Below are 14,956 nucleotides of genomic sequence, written 5' to 3'. Positions count from 1 at the left end.
AATAACAAACCAAAAAAAAAAGCATCAAGGTACATTTTACACGTGGAAAGGAGTTAAATGTTATTGGAACAAAGATATAACGTATCTTACGAATTTATGTTATAGATAATTGTACTTTATTAATATTATTTACCTTTTAAGAAGTCATTTAGTTGTAATTGTATCAATACAATAATAGTAAAAATTGTCATATACATGAAAGTTAATTAGTTAGGATAACTATTTGGTGAATTTTATTTTGAAATTTCAGTTATATATCAAATTTCAAATTCCCTATAAAAGAGCTAGTACATTTAAGTATAAGCTCCACACAATATTCTCTATCCCACTAAGCATAAACATCTTTTTCTTCTACAAAGATGAGAACTTTGGTGTTCATAGTTCTTGTTTATTTTGTCTTTCAAATCATATTTTTATCATCAAGTCAATGTGCCAGACTGAGTTCCAATGATGACAATTTGATTGAGAAAACATGCAAGCAAACACCAAACTACAATCTTTGCATCTCTTCCCTTAAATCAGATCCTAAAAGTGCCACAGCAGATGTTACAGGGCTAGCTCTCATAATGGTTAATGTACTCAACACCACGGCAACTCGAACTCTAATCCACATCAATAGCCTTATTCATCATAGCCCAAGTCCTAAGATAAAGAAAGCATTACTTTCTTGTGCTGATATGTACTATAGTGGCATTATAACTGCTGATGTTCCAGTGTCCATTGAAGCTTTAACTAAGGGTGATCCTAAGTTTGCTGATGATAGTACACTAGATGCTGCCAAAGAGGCCACTTTATGTGAAGAAGGTTTCTCAGGCAATTCACCGCTGACTGTTGACAACACAAGTGTGAACAATGTCGCAAGAGTTACTGAGGCCATTGTCAAGCTATTGCTTTAAGTAGCTTTATGCATTTCTCTATTTGTATTATCAAGATTCATGGGATGTCATGTGAATCTACAATCAAGTACTTTCTAAAATCAAGTTTAAATCTTTTAGTATGTCTTTTGCCCAGCTGCGAAACCAAAATTTTATCTTTTGAGAGGCCTTAGAATGAACCAAATTATTTTTTGGATTTAGGAATACATAAAACATGTGAATCAAAATCAAAATAATATTTTCTTTAAATAGTAGGGTATATAATTTCATATTTTGAAGGCAAGCCATTTATATTGTATATTTATAACCTCTATTAAAATTTTACTAAATAATATTTTCTTTAAATAGTAGAGTATATAATTTCATAAACAAACTCAAACATAATAAATATCTATTAATAGTTACCATAATTATTATATTTCATAATTAGACAAAAAAATAAAAAATAATTTTTTTTTTGTGCATTGAATGGGTTACCAAAAAAGAAAATCATAATTCACATGAGTTGTATTTGAGGTGTCTATCTTACTAAAGATATTTTCAGTGAATTGTAAGACTCTGTTTGTTTCGTTGGAAAACCTTCTATAAAGATAGTTTTCCACATTTTTCAGTGTTTGGTAGCACCAAAAAAAATTGGTCAACGGAAAACTATATTTAGTTAACGGAAAACTCTAATAAAAATAAGGCTTATTTTTTATAGGTTATTTTCCAAAAAAAAAAAATTTGGAAAACAATCTCTCTCTCAAGCCTCTCATCTCCTATAAATATTACATTCTTCTTTAGCTGCTTGAAACATAAATTTTTTACTGTCTTATTGTCATCTTTAATTATTTTATCATTCTATAGTTATTTTGATTTTGTAATCTATTGTTAGTCCATATCGTTGTTATCACCATACTCTTAGGAGGGGTTGGCTAGTTGCCGAAAAAGTTTCCAATTGAGAGATAATTGTTTAGCTCTAAATATTAGGATCGACGCCATTAGGAGGTCATGGGATGAATTTCAAATTGTACTGTGGGATGAATCTCTATTCTTATCTTTTATGGACAAAATATAGCTTTTAATATTTTTTTATTCATGTATGCATGACACAGGCATATATAAGCTTGATTTCTAGTTCCAAAGGCCTAGAACCATCAAATAAAATTTGGTCATCAAACTAGAACAGATTGTGCAAGCATAAATTTCCTTCTATCTGAAACATGAAAACTAAATTCATCCTTGGTTTTTTTTTTTTAATTTATATTGATTACATTAGCTGATTTACATAATACACGTTTTAAATTATACATGAAATGTTATAAAAATTTTATGCATATCAAACACTATAAAACATTCTCAAACACATTTTTAAGGTTGTTACCAAACACTGAAAAATGAGATAGATTTTCAAAAAATGCTCTTTGAAAAATGAATCATTTTCTAGAAAATATTAATGCCGAAACAAACAGAGCATTAAGTGGAATTTTGAATTTTTAAAAAATCACAAAATGAGCAATTCCTAACCAATAAACACAATATAAACAAATACATTATTTCTTTTGTGGATTTTATTATATCAAAACATCGCTTAATAGTTAATATTCATGTGAATGTTATTTATTTATTTATTTATTTATTTATTTTAATTTAGAATGGTCTCAAGTATCCACGTGTAGTTGTATGTATCGTGCGTCACTTATAAATTTTGCAGTCCAAAATTAATTTGGCCAGGGTTAACTTCCTAGGAGGCCAACTCGGTACGTTGTAATGTTCTAGAGGGTCACTATAACTCAACAGACAATGATGTATTAATTTGGAGGTTTTTACAAGATAAGGATGTTATTGTGAGGTGCCACTGCATACATTTCATGTGACTTTTGTTTTTACTTTAGAAAAGAAAGTGTCTCGTGCATCTGCCTTTTTCACAATTGTGGGATCCACATGTTATAAGAAGTATTCACATGTTATAAGAAGGATAATGCATACATCAGATAGATAAGATAATTAATATTGTATCAGCAATATTCTCCTAACCTTTTCTTGTATTTCATTAACCACAGAATTGATTAATCAAAAGCGGTAATGGCCCCCAGGAATTGAGACGTTACAGCCCCCTTTTTATCTAGGCGGTATTTGAAGCAATAAAATATCTGTGGTCACCTTGAGTAGCTTCTAAACGTGCATAATGTGAAAGGGGAATAAGCAGCCCATATATATGTACCAAGCCTTTTGAAATATAGTTTAAAGCTATATGGTTGGTCCACAGACAAAAAGTGACCCTCACATTCTAATAGTTCTATCATTGGTTGGAAGTAACATCAAAATTTGCATTTAGAAACATGGTTCTTGTTATTTCAACAAATAAAATTTGTTGTCATCAAATATGAAATTTAGAGTTCAATTCCTACCTGTCAAATAAAAAATTTAGGGTTCAATTCTCACTTATAACATCATATATTTTGAAATATTACCTTCTCAAAAAATGTAAAATTTAGAGTTCAATTCTAACTTATCAAATAAAAAATTTAGGATTAAATTTCCGCCTATAACACCATATGTTTTGAAATAATACCTTCTCAAAAAATATCGTTTGGGACAAGATTATAGCCGACCAGAGCAATCATCTAGTAGCCCGTTGCCATTTGTAGCCTTAAAGAAGAAAACTATGCTACTGATGTAGACATTAATTTCAAACGAAAACTGATCTGAAAGAAAAGGCTGTAGATGAAAAAATGGGTACGTCTAAATTGATTGAACTTAGAATAACTTAAGCTTTAGAAAGAGTATGGGGGTAAAAAATGTACTTTAGAATAAATTCCTTTTTTTTTTCTTCTCAAAAAAATAAAAATAAATTGAGAAAGCACATTCAGGCTATAAAGGAAACTTCCTCAGTCCTTTTTGCTGAAATGGATATGAGTATTTTGTTTTTTTTGTCTATTAAATAAAGTGAAGGCCTGAAGGGTGTTCCTGCTCCAGAACCGTGGAAGGACTTCCCTGGGCTACACTTAATCAGAGATTCAGATTTTTCTAAAAATATAGGGAAATAAAGAGATTCAGAATGATTAACAAAATTAATTAGCTCAAAGTATTTTTTTAACCCCTAATATGTCACAAAATTTGGGTACCAATTAGATCTCAAACATTTTTTTTTTTTAGAGATACAAACTATTTTACAAAATAATTTACAAACTATTAATGTAGTGAGTGATCGATTATTGGTAAAAAAAAAAAAAGTTATGTTAATGGTGGTCCTAGATGAAAATCCAGTAAAAAGTTCGCCACAACATTAATTTGTAAAATAGTTTGTGTTTATAGCATTACTCTTAATTGAGAGAGAGAGAGAGAGAGAGAGAGAGAGAGAGAGAGAGAGAGAGAGAGAGAGAGAGAGAGAGAGAGAGGCTGTAGTAACTTCAGGAAAAAAAATTTCCAAAAAATATCAAAATTATTAAACTACTACCAATTTTGTTTTAAAAGATTTATTAATTTATGTAATAATGAATATGATTATCGTCGCATCAACAACATAATAAAGAAATATTTGTAATTTTTGTGATTAATAACACCTTTGTGTAACATTTAAATAATAAAATTTATAACATCCCAAACATCACTCTTTTTCTTCTAATAGAAATATTTGAGAGATGGAGCTTTTGTGCTATAACAAGTTGCTTTCCACTAAAAGTGACAGACTATGGATTTCAGACTTTGTGAAAGTGAAAACTTTGTGAATTATGAAATATACTTTTTTCTAAGGGTAAAACTTAGGTACAGTACTTAAGTACTGTTCCTTAAGTTCCTCTCTTAAAATTTAGTCATGTGAATTTTTTCTCATGAGATGGAAGTGTATATTTTAATTAAGTAGTCACATAACTGAATTTTAAAATAAAAACCTAAGAAACAGCAACTAAAATATTACACCTAAATTTTGTCCTTTTTTTTTTAATACAATATTTGTAAAAGTGGAGGCAAACTTTCCTTCCATTAAGGTAAATCTTTAGAGTAAAGATGAGTTTCGGTTTTTCTTTTCTCAAGATGTGACTTGTTGACATTATTTCAAGCTAAACACCGCAAATCAAGGGATTTAATAAGAGAAATTTCAGTACTATACCATTGGCCACAATTCGCCCATGTGGCGAGTTATGATTGGTGGAAGGGTGTCCTACCATCACCCTTTCACCAACCACAACTTGCCACATGGGTGAGTTATGGCCAATGGTGTGATACCAGAATTTTTCATTTAATAAAGGTTTACTAAACTACAATATTATCAACTTTGGAACAAAAAATTCCCCTCCCACAGTAAAAGTATTCTAATTTATACTGTTATAAAAAATAATAATAATAATAATTTATACAATTGTAAAAATAAAACTATGTTACAAATTATAGTTGGTAGAGTATAAAATGAATTAAGAGCCTTGGTTCATTGGTACTTCTTAGATGCCTTGGATGTTCAGATTCAGATTCTCCTCTTCCGTTGGAACTATTTAATTATAAAAATAGAAAGTATAAAGTTAATAAACTGAAATACACATTAAAAAAGAGGATTTTTATCAAAGACAAAATGAGTGATGCAAGCGACTTCACCCAATACTGTAATACATATGATGTAGACGCAAATTCCATAAGAAACTGGAAACTTGCAAAACATGGTAGCAGGAAACTACCCATAAATGAGACCTTATTTGCACCAATACCTTTTGATGGCAGCATGTATATATTGCCATACAAAAAGCAAATCCAACAAAGTTCCATTTCTTAACATAAAGAGCCCAATCTTCCCATATCATATATCATCAGCTCAACAAGTACCTTAGCAACCTCCATTCTTGTCCATCAATTTTTTTTTTTTAGAGCTCCACAAAAAAATGAGGAATTCAATCTCTCCAGCCTCTATCTTTCTTATGCTTCTTCTTCTTCTTCATGTACCATTAATTCAATGCTCCATCTTTCCGGTGGATGATGAAAGTGACAATTTGATAGAACACACATGCAAGAAAACAACCCATTATGACCTTTGCCTCTCATCTTTGCAATCAAACCCTCAAAGCTCCACTGCAGATGTCAAAGGCCTCGCCCAGATAATGGCTGATATTCTATTGGCAAATGTAACTGATGCACTGAATTACATAGAGGGCCTGATTAAGCAAGCCCCTGAACCAGAGCTAGAGAGATCTTTGACTTATTGTGCAGAATTATACATCCCTGTAGTGAAGTACACTCTCCCACAAGCTATAGATGCTTTGGCTAAAGGTCATTACAGGTTTGCCAACTATGGTATATCAGATGTTGCAAAGGAAGCAGGTACATGTGAAAAGAAATTCTCAGGCTCAATCCAGTCACCACTGACTGATTGGAACAATCTTGTGCAAGGCCTCTCTGATGTGGCTGTAGACATTGTCAATATATTGCTGAAGGGTTAGTGACCTTGGTTCATTCTCTTACTTCTTTTTGAGGGCTTGAATGTCATGTACTAATTGTTTTAAACCTCATATTCTACGATTATTGTTCTGAACCTTTTAGATTTGTCTAGATAGTTGTACTTTGCAGTCTCAACCATAAATTTAGTACTGTCGTTATTGGATTTAATATTCTTTTGTGGAATAGTAATAGAACAAGGGCATTGACTGTTGTAAGGAGCTGGGGCCTGGGTGGGATGGGTTTGGGCCTTCTTGTCAGGTTTCCTTGCCAATGTGAAAACCCTGACCCAGCTTGTGGAGGCAGCGAGTGCAGTGTGCGAGGTTGGGTCCAAAGGAAAATTCCTGCCATAAAGAGCTTATACTGAGATCGGTTTTAGTTAGTTTATTTGATAAAAGGATCTAAAACTCGAATTCCGCCTACACTAAAAATTAATTAATATCTTGATCTGATAATAAAAAGTAATCATTAAAAAGTGGACGTCATAAGTTAAAACATTCTTTTTTATATATAAAAAAAAATGAAATACCATATTTTACGTTCTTTAATTAAATTCAATTATGTGATTATATTAATAAATCATATTATTTAATTTAATTTAATTTAATTATCTTTAAAAAAAGATAGTATTGTCATGTAATTAAATTTAATTGAGAAATATAAGGTATAATAGTTAAAGAATTATACCTAAGTTTTATCAACCAAAACATTGTCCACACAAAAGGGGTACAAACTGATCTAGTTTTTAAGTCATCACAGTCACGCATTTCACATATATCCACATTTATGAGCTGGATGTGCAGCACATAGTACCAAACTACTACACCTAAAACCATCATGCAAAACCTATGAATTCTTAACAGAAAGATCATAAATTTTGTACCTAACATTAATAACATCATTTTTTTTCTTTTTTTCTTTTTTTCTTTTTTATACAACCTGTGAGGTTTGAAACAAAGAAGACACACACAAAAAAAAGAAAAAAGAAGAAGAAGAAGAAAGAGACTGCTAGTGTAACTACTTGGTTTGTAGAATTACAAAACCAAGAGATTTTCATATAAGCTTTAGATGGTTGTATAGCAATTTAAGACCCTTTATTTTTAAGGGAATTGTTAATCAATGCCAGCTTAAGGCATTGGTTTAAGAGCTATTTTAGAAACATTTTATTGAAAAAATAATAAAACAATAAATGTTGTCAACAACTTTTACATGTTTTGACAGTTTTTTTCATTTTCCATAAAAATTGTATCAAAATTTTTCTAAAATGAATTGTTAACAATTACTCCAAAGGCACTCGTTAGTATGATCATTCTCATAAAAGTGATGTCAAAACTTTTCTATTATAATTTATTAAAAATTGCCTAAGTGTATTTATTAATACCTATTTTTAATTAGAGATATTAAGGAGGTTATCTTCTCAAGCTGATCAATTCCCAAGCAGAAACAATAATTCGAGTGGCACTAACCAAATCAATAAGCTAGCTCGCACGTGAAGCCCCATGTTAGATTGTGGCTCAGCATGTGGCATTAAATGGTACAAGCTGGTTCTGCCACTGATGGACCATTCCAACGAACTATCTCCGAAGTAGAATTGAGAAAGACCTGGGAATATTCTGTGAAGATCTTATCATCTCACATACCTCCACAGTGATCACTGTATCTAAGTACCACCAGAAGATCTCAAAGAAAACCATTAAAGAGCTCCTTGATTATACATTTTGACCAGTTGGTTGCCCAACCATACTTACTGGAATCATAAAGCATAACCAAAACACCATCTTTTTATTTTTCTTTTACCTAACTTGACTTTCATTGTTCAAAAAAAATGGCTCAGGGAATCTCCCCAGGAAAATTACTGGGGGTGTAGAACAAGAAGATCACATTTTTTGCCTTCAGAGGCTTCAATAAACTGCCTATATATCTCTTAAGACCACCCTCTTGTCTCTGATTTTAGATTGATTTAACAACTTTAGGGGCATTTCCCTCAACAATGACATTGTTCATTTTTTTCCTACTTTGATCAAATTCACAGCAAACAACCATTCTCTGGAAAACACATTTCCAAATCTAAAGAGGTCTATACTCTGATAACTGAGATTCTGAGAATGTGCACTATTTCTTTTTTTGATAATTGAGAAAGCACACAGTTTCACTCTAAAAAATGGCATTGGCATCCACCATTTTACATGGTGAAGAAAAGAGAAATTCGCTTTTATCATCTGGAGCATATTAGAAACCCCAAGTACTACAAAGAAGACCAGATAAAATATACAGACGAAAACCAAAGGCTTTGTTACATTCATAGCAATTTCAAACAGTAAAATTCAGTAAAACAGGATTCAAGAATGAGTGATTCACTTGAATTTGGCAAAGCTGTAAAGAAAACTTCCTCCAACTCTGAGTTTCATAAAATATCCTTACAAAATAACCAATAAATTGAACAGAATTCAGCCTGGCTTATTGCTAAGGAGGCAATTTATAAAACGAATTTGGCATCACCGATAGAAACAGTAATAATACTTGTGCAGTAATCAAACTCACCCCCCAATTTTAAAGAATATACAGTATGGGGGATAAATTACCCGAATACTTCAGATTCAAAAGATCACGTATAGGAAAAGTGCAAGGAAAAATGGTTTGCAGGAAAACTACAAGAGCAACTCCAATATTTTCAGTATAGACTTGGAGTTCTCTTCAATAATGCCCCATTTCATCCCACAACTCTTGTCAACTTTTCCGACGGATCTGATCCAGCAATCTGCTCTACTAAACTGCAAGGCACAACCATAACAGAATACTGTTACTTGACTGCCACACCACTATTGTCCTTATGTGTGACAAAATTATAAAACAAAACAAAACAAAACAAAAATAAAAAGGAACATAGTTTGACAGCCAATATGAATAGTAGACATACTTAGGAGACCCAGAACCAGGTCCATCGGGCTCACTTGCAGATGGAAATGCATAGTACTGAACTGAAATCAAACCACCCTCTGTTGCTCTTGCTGACACAGGAGAACCCTGGAAGCTTACTGGTGAACTTGTTTTAGATGACATTCCTGCAAAAAAATGGAAGGACAAAGTCAAATACAGATGTATAAAACTCTTCTAAACATACGGATATATGAAAACTAACACTCCTTAAAATGATTTTATCAAAAACATCAATGGCCTCTTACACGAGGAATGCATTGCTCATAAACAGTTTGGAAAGCTCTTTTTTTTTTTTGAGAATCAATTTGAAAAGCTTGTTGGTAATGAAAGCACTATGAAAAGGTGAGGGAAAAAAAGGGAAACCTACTCCATGAAACTTTCTTTTAGAAAATGCTTCCAACGTTCAAAATTAAAATAAGTATAATTTAAATCATACACGCACACAAACCTCGCTGTCAATAAAAGGATAAATTTTCTTCTTATTTGCATATTTTCATAAAAATAAGATTTTGTCAAAGCTTTATGTAAATCCATCATCTTGTCAAAGCCATTTTTGAAATGGCAGAAAATGACACATAAATAGAAATTCCCTGCACATGGAATTTCTATAAGACCATAAAACCTCTTGTGCCATTCATTAGTGTCTCTGGTATTTTTCATTTACCCTATTTATGATAGTATATTTTGCCTTAAAACCTCCAAAATTAAATGAATCTATTGAAGATTCATCGGCTACATGCCGATAGAGTATGAACGCACAGCATCTGTAAGTGCTAGATCTCTAAACAGCAGTCACAGGAGGGGGAAAAAGGGGAAGTGATGAAGAAAAAATGCACACCATTCACAAAAATAGCGGACAAGAATACAAAATAAATAAAGGTAAATTAACTTTAAGTTCAATTAGAAAATATTACCTTGAAAGATTACCACAAGACAGAAGAGGACAGTCAACACCATGGCAAATATGCTGCTGCTATTTGAAGATTGTGACTTAGCAGCTTTCATCTTCTTCAAGGCTTTCATCCGCTCAATCCTAGCACGCTTCAACATGGCAAGTTCAGAGATCTCCCTAATAAGCTTTTGGTCAGCTGCATCCAATGATGGACCTCTCGGAGGTCTTGGAGGTTTTGGAGCCTTTTTATTGCTAGTCTTTTTACGTTTCTCCCTTATCGGTGTCTTCTCCACATAATCTTTGGCCTGTTCCCCCTCCAATATCTTGTTATTAACCACCTTCACATTCTCAGGAGAAACTCCATCAGAATTTAACACATTGCCACACAGGCTATCTGTATCTTCACTATTGATTGAACCATCAACAAACCTGCTGCAAATCTTCCCTAGCAATGTCTTTGCCTGCTTTACAGCACCCGAAACAGGGACTTTGCTTGAATTTTCTTCACTAATTGTTACCCCACTTTCGAGATCAACTTCAAAATCTCGCTCTCTTGGAATCGTATGATCCATGAACCCCACAAAACAAATTTAATTTTTCCCTTTGCTCCACACTCCAAATAATAAAATCTCAATATATCCAGAACGGTGAGAACACCACCGAAACTTGAGTCTTCAAAGTCAACCCATAACAAAAATTTCCTCTTTGCTATATATATTAACTTCTAATGCAAAAAGTGGCCACAAAAACATCCACCTTCATTAAGCAAACAACACTTTCCAATTTAAGTCACAATTAAGGGCAATAAATCTCCAATAATTGCAGTTTAACTTGTTTTACACGACCTGCCTGCCTTTCCACTAAGAATCAACCAAAAAACAACAATTACACACCTGTCATTTCCCACCAATAATAACAATAACCCCAACAATGAACAAAACCCTGAAATTACTAATGAAACAAAAGAACATCAATCAACTATCATCTCAAAAGTCAAAACATTTCCAATCACAATAAACCAAATGCTTAGCACATAACTAATAAAAAGGGCAAACAAATATATAAAAAAAACAGTATAATAAACAATGTGGCTTCAAAATAGGAAAAACCCAAGTCACAACGAATCCTAAAAACCTTGAAAACAAAGCAAAGAACAACAAAAGTCTATGAAAACTATGGCAAAAGGAAAAATGTCATCAAGCCAAAAGTTATTAACTATAATCTCCAGCATAAAAATCGATCAAACCCCATTATATATAGCAAGTAAAACAATCCATCAGAGCCCTTTACATAGTTGCAAATGCATCAACATATAATTATTAATATTATTGTACACAAACCCAAAACATAAACAAATCAAAATCAAAATCAAAATTTAACAAAGAGAAGCATTTAGAGGAAAGCTGTTACCTTTAACAGAAAACGAAGAAAACCCAGATCCGATGTGGGCAAAAGGTCACCGTCGAAAACGGAACAAAGAAGAAAAGCCTCTATTTTTTCACAAAAAAATACACGCACGGAGAGAGAGAGAGAGAGAGAGGAGAGATGAGATGGGCTTGGGGAGAGAGCCGGGAAAGTACTAGAGTTTGCTGTTTTTAAGATTTCATTTTTAATGAGTCTTTGTTGTTTTTCCTCTCTCTTTGCGTCATATTTTTATATAATACAGATTGTGTGATGTTGGCAAGGAGGCTTCACCGACAAAAACGGCAGGATTTCACTTTGATCTAGTTTTTTTTTTTTTCTTTTTTTGTGGTAATAATCCAAGTTTTATCTTCTTTAGTTAAGATAAACTCTAATAAATTATAGTATTAACTTTTTTAAATTCTTGTCAAGATTTGTCATGCACTCTTCCACCATCTATATAAGCTGTCTTAAATTAGATAAAGATTTACTATATTTTCATAGACAACAATAAAAGAAAAGACCAACTTAATTATAAATATAGCTCGACTGGTATATTCTGTTAATTTTAATTTCAACAAAGTTATCCATAATCGAAGTGTGAAAATTCAAAATTCAATAACTAAAATGACAAAAAAAAATTATGGACAAAAATGACAACTCACCTAAACTTAATTGGACAGTATTATTTAGATTTTAGCCTTTTATTTGAACTTATAACATCAGGTTTTTTTGAATTTTTTTTCCATTTAACTTTAATTTTCTAAGAATATCATTAGTTGTCCTGTTGCAAAACAAAGTGGGAAACTGGCATCTCGAGTTTTAAAAACTCGAGATTAATGGTTGAACTCGAGATTAATGGTTGAACTCGAGTTTTAAAAACTCGAGACCCAAGCAGTGAAAGTTGATGTGGACAAAATTCCACCTAGAAATCGAGTTTTAAAAACTCGAGTTCTAACATTTTTCCCTTTCAGCTCAGCCTTCGTCATCTTCTTCATCTTCCCCTATATTTTCGTTGTCTTCTTCATCTTCTCCTGTATTTTCAGTGGATCTCAAACGGAGGCAACCCATTTCTCCAAGAACGTAGCAGTGACACGCAAAATTATGGATCTGCAGCAACCCATAATTATTACCAAAATCAGTTCTATCTCCTTCAACCTCCGTCGTCAAATCGTTATGGTTTTCTTCTTCTTCTTCATCATCTTCGTTTCTTGTTTGATTTTCGATTAGTTCGGGCTTCTTCACCATCTTCTGCTTTTGTCGATTAGTTCGTATCTTCGTTTCTTGTTTCTTCCGTCGTCAGATCGTTATGGGTTTCTTCTTCTTCTTCTTCTTCTTCATCATCTTCGTTTCTTCATCATCTTTTGCTGGGTTTCTCTATTTTTCTTTGGGTTTCTTTGTTTTTCTTCTACTGGGTTTTTGTTTTTCTTCTACTGGGTTTTCTTCATCATCATCTTCTGCTGGGTTTCTCTGTTTTTCTTTGGGTTTCTTTGTTTTTCTTCTACTGGGTTTTTGTTTTTCTTCTACTGGGTTTTCTTCAATGTCGTTATGCTAGGTCTTTGCTGTTTTGTGGAACTCAAGTCTTACAAACTCGAGATCTATGTGGCATTTTCTGAAATTTGCTGTCCACGTCATCAACTACAAAGCGAGTGTTCGGACTCGAGTTTTAAAATGGAACTTAAGTTTCTAAAACTCGAGATGCTATTTTGTTAATACGTTTTAGATGTATGTTAACTTACTATATTGCCCTCCCTCACACTGCTATTCTAAAAATTGCCTCGATTTTTTTACAATTGTTCTTTATTATTAGATCAAAACATTAATAGATTTATTTTTCTTATGTGGGCGAGATTCAAATCCAGATCTTTTGTTTGATCATACAAGATTTTACTAATTGAGATAACTAGAATTAATCACTAATCACATTTCAGTGTATTATATTTGATATAACTTATTTTGGTGAGATATAAATATTCAAAGTTTTCCTCTTAAAAAATCAAAGGTAATTAAAGTTTGATAAAATGCACATTGGATAATTAATTAAAGCTTTCTTATTAACAAAAAAGTAATTAAAGATTGATTAAATGCACATTCGAATAAGTTTATTTTTTTTGGGTTATCTTGCATAAAAATGTTTAATTTGTAAAAGTATAGGTATTATTGGAGAAAAATAATAATGAGGGATTTAAAAACTTGCACTTAACCAAATAAATGCAATTAGCTTTAAAAACTTAGACAAACCCACAACAACTTTTAAAAGTTGTACCTAAAACAATTAGTTAATTTACTTTATAAAATAAGTTGTAAGATATTAAGCTTAAGGATTATGCTTTTATTTTTCAGTAATTTATTGGATGTGGGGTAAAAATTTTATACTCTTTATTTCGATGAGTTTATTTCCATCTTGAAATAGAATGTACAAATTTTTAAAAGAGTAATATTACAAACACAAACTATTTTACAACATTATTACAAACTGCTAATATGACAAATTCTTACTAGTTTTAATATGGGCTCGTCACTGACATCACATTTTTATTTACAATAATTATTTAGAAAATGCTAAAGTCACATCAGTAGTTTGTAAAAATATTGTAAATTAGTTTGTGTCTATAGCTTTACTCTTTTTAAAATATCATGAAACTAAAGATATTGTTGTAATTTTTATACAATAAATAAAATAAATTTATGAAAATAAATTAATTCAAACACATACATAGCTAATTTAATCATTTACTATTCTTATGTAAGTTGGATTCAATGTTACTCTTTTTTTTTAATGAAAGGATTCAATTTTTTTTTTTTTTTTGCTCATGTCAAAGGATTCAATGTTACATCTTTAGTATAATAACAAAAAAAAAACTTCATTTGTTAGATTATTTGACACTACTTGGAGTTGTTTTTTATGATAAAAAAAAAGTTATAAAAAAAAAAAAATTCTTTAGTGTTGATCTTGTCAAATACAGTCTAAAAAATGTCAATTTGTGGGGATATATCTAATGGTAAGAGTTTGCGTACTCTTCATAGAGTTGAAGCATTAAAAACAGTTTACCTTAAATTAAAAAATTAAAGTGGGCAATAACAATACATATATAATTAGACATAAAGACGGTGAAGTCCATTTTTTAGTAGAAAGTCACTTTCCTATGATCTTAGATGGAAGAATATCTAGTCTGTGACAGCCCCGAGTTTTGAATTTGCAAAAATAAGGAACAAAAATAAACTTCCGTTATGTACTTATAGTCATACTCTAGCTGGATCAGGACTGGACTATACTGTGTCTGCATAATAGGAATAGGTGCTGTCCAACTTTGGTCTAATCAAAGAAGCTTCGGTTAATATTAAAAAAATAATTATTAAATAGCTTAACAATTTCATAAGCCTAAACTACAATGGGTGTGTAGGTCCAATCCACTAGGGAACCAACTCCACAAGAGAAAGAAATGTGTCT

General features: G+C 31.7%; 3 protein-coding genes across 5 annotated transcripts; 2 read left to right on the top strand and 1 right to left on the bottom strand.

Moving 5' to 3' along the window:
- The first annotated feature begins 312 nt into the window (after positions 1-312).
- LOC142623405 (cell wall / vacuolar inhibitor of fructosidase 1-like) lies at positions 313-910 on the top strand. The gene has a single exon (XM_075796812.1). It carries the CDS (start codon positions 360-362, stop codon positions 894-896), a length of 537 nt encoding a protein of 178 aa, XP_075652927.1. The 5' UTR covers positions 313-359; the 3' UTR covers positions 897-910.
- A 4,533-nt stretch (positions 911-5,443) lies between these two features.
- LOC142625964 (cell wall / vacuolar inhibitor of fructosidase 1-like) lies at positions 5,444-6,429 on the top strand. Its single transcript, XM_075799724.1, has one exon. The coding sequence runs from the start codon at positions 5,726-5,728 to the stop codon at positions 6,278-6,280; it is 555 nt and encodes a 184-aa protein (XP_075655839.1). The 5' UTR covers positions 5,444-5,725; the 3' UTR covers positions 6,281-6,429.
- A 2,184-nt stretch (positions 6,430-8,613) lies between these two features.
- Positions 8,614-11,726, bottom strand: LOC142623202 (uncharacterized). Of its 3 annotated transcripts, none has more exons than XM_075796597.1 (4): positions 11,515-11,726; positions 10,127-10,964; positions 9,193-9,337; positions 8,614-9,046 (listed from the first exon to the last, which is right to left on the bottom strand). In XM_075796597.1, exons 2-4 carry the CDS (start codon positions 10,674-10,676, stop codon positions 8,986-8,988), a joined length of 756 nt encoding a protein of 251 aa, XP_075652712.1. In that variant the 5' UTR covers positions 10,677-10,964; positions 11,515-11,726; the 3' UTR covers positions 8,614-8,985. The 3 variants fall into 3 exon arrangements, with proteins under 3 accessions (XP_075652712.1, XP_075652711.1, XP_075652713.1); XM_075796596.1 differs by having other exon boundaries at positions 10,127-11,055; positions 11,515-11,723; XM_075796598.1 differs by having other exon boundaries at positions 10,127-11,046; positions 11,515-11,723.
- Between the last annotated feature and the right edge of the window lie 3,230 nt (positions 11,727-14,956).

Source organism: Castanea sativa, chromosome 2, assembly GCF_040712315.1.
Source record: "Castanea sativa cultivar Marrone di Chiusa Pesio chromosome 2, ASM4071231v1".
In the NCBI taxonomy this organism is placed as follows: domain Eukaryota; kingdom Viridiplantae; phylum Streptophyta; class Magnoliopsida; order Fagales; family Fagaceae; genus Castanea; species Castanea sativa.
Note: the sequence above shows the minus strand (reverse complement) of the source record. Positions and strands in the feature narration are given on the sequence as shown.

Coding starts and splice junctions, on each gene's coding strand:
- LOC142623405 (XM_075796812.1), top strand. CDS start 360: ATGAGAACTTTGGTGTTCATAGTTCTTGTTTATTTTGTCTTTCAAATC.
- LOC142625964 (XM_075799724.1), top strand. CDS start 5,726: ATGAGGAATTCAATCTCTCCAGCCTCTATCTTTCTTATGCTTCTTCTT.
- LOC142623202 (XM_075796597.1), bottom strand. CDS start 10,676: ATGGATCATACGATTCCAAGAGAGCGAGATTTTGAAGTTGATCTCGAA. Junction 9,338..10,126: donor TCTTGTGGTAATCTTTCAAG/GTAATATTTTCT, acceptor ATTTTTTTGCAG/GAATGTCATCTAAAACAAGT. Junction 9,047..9,192: donor CCTGGTTCTGGGTCTCCTAA/GTATGTCTACTA, acceptor TGTGCCTTGCAG/TTTAGTAGAGCAGATTGCTG.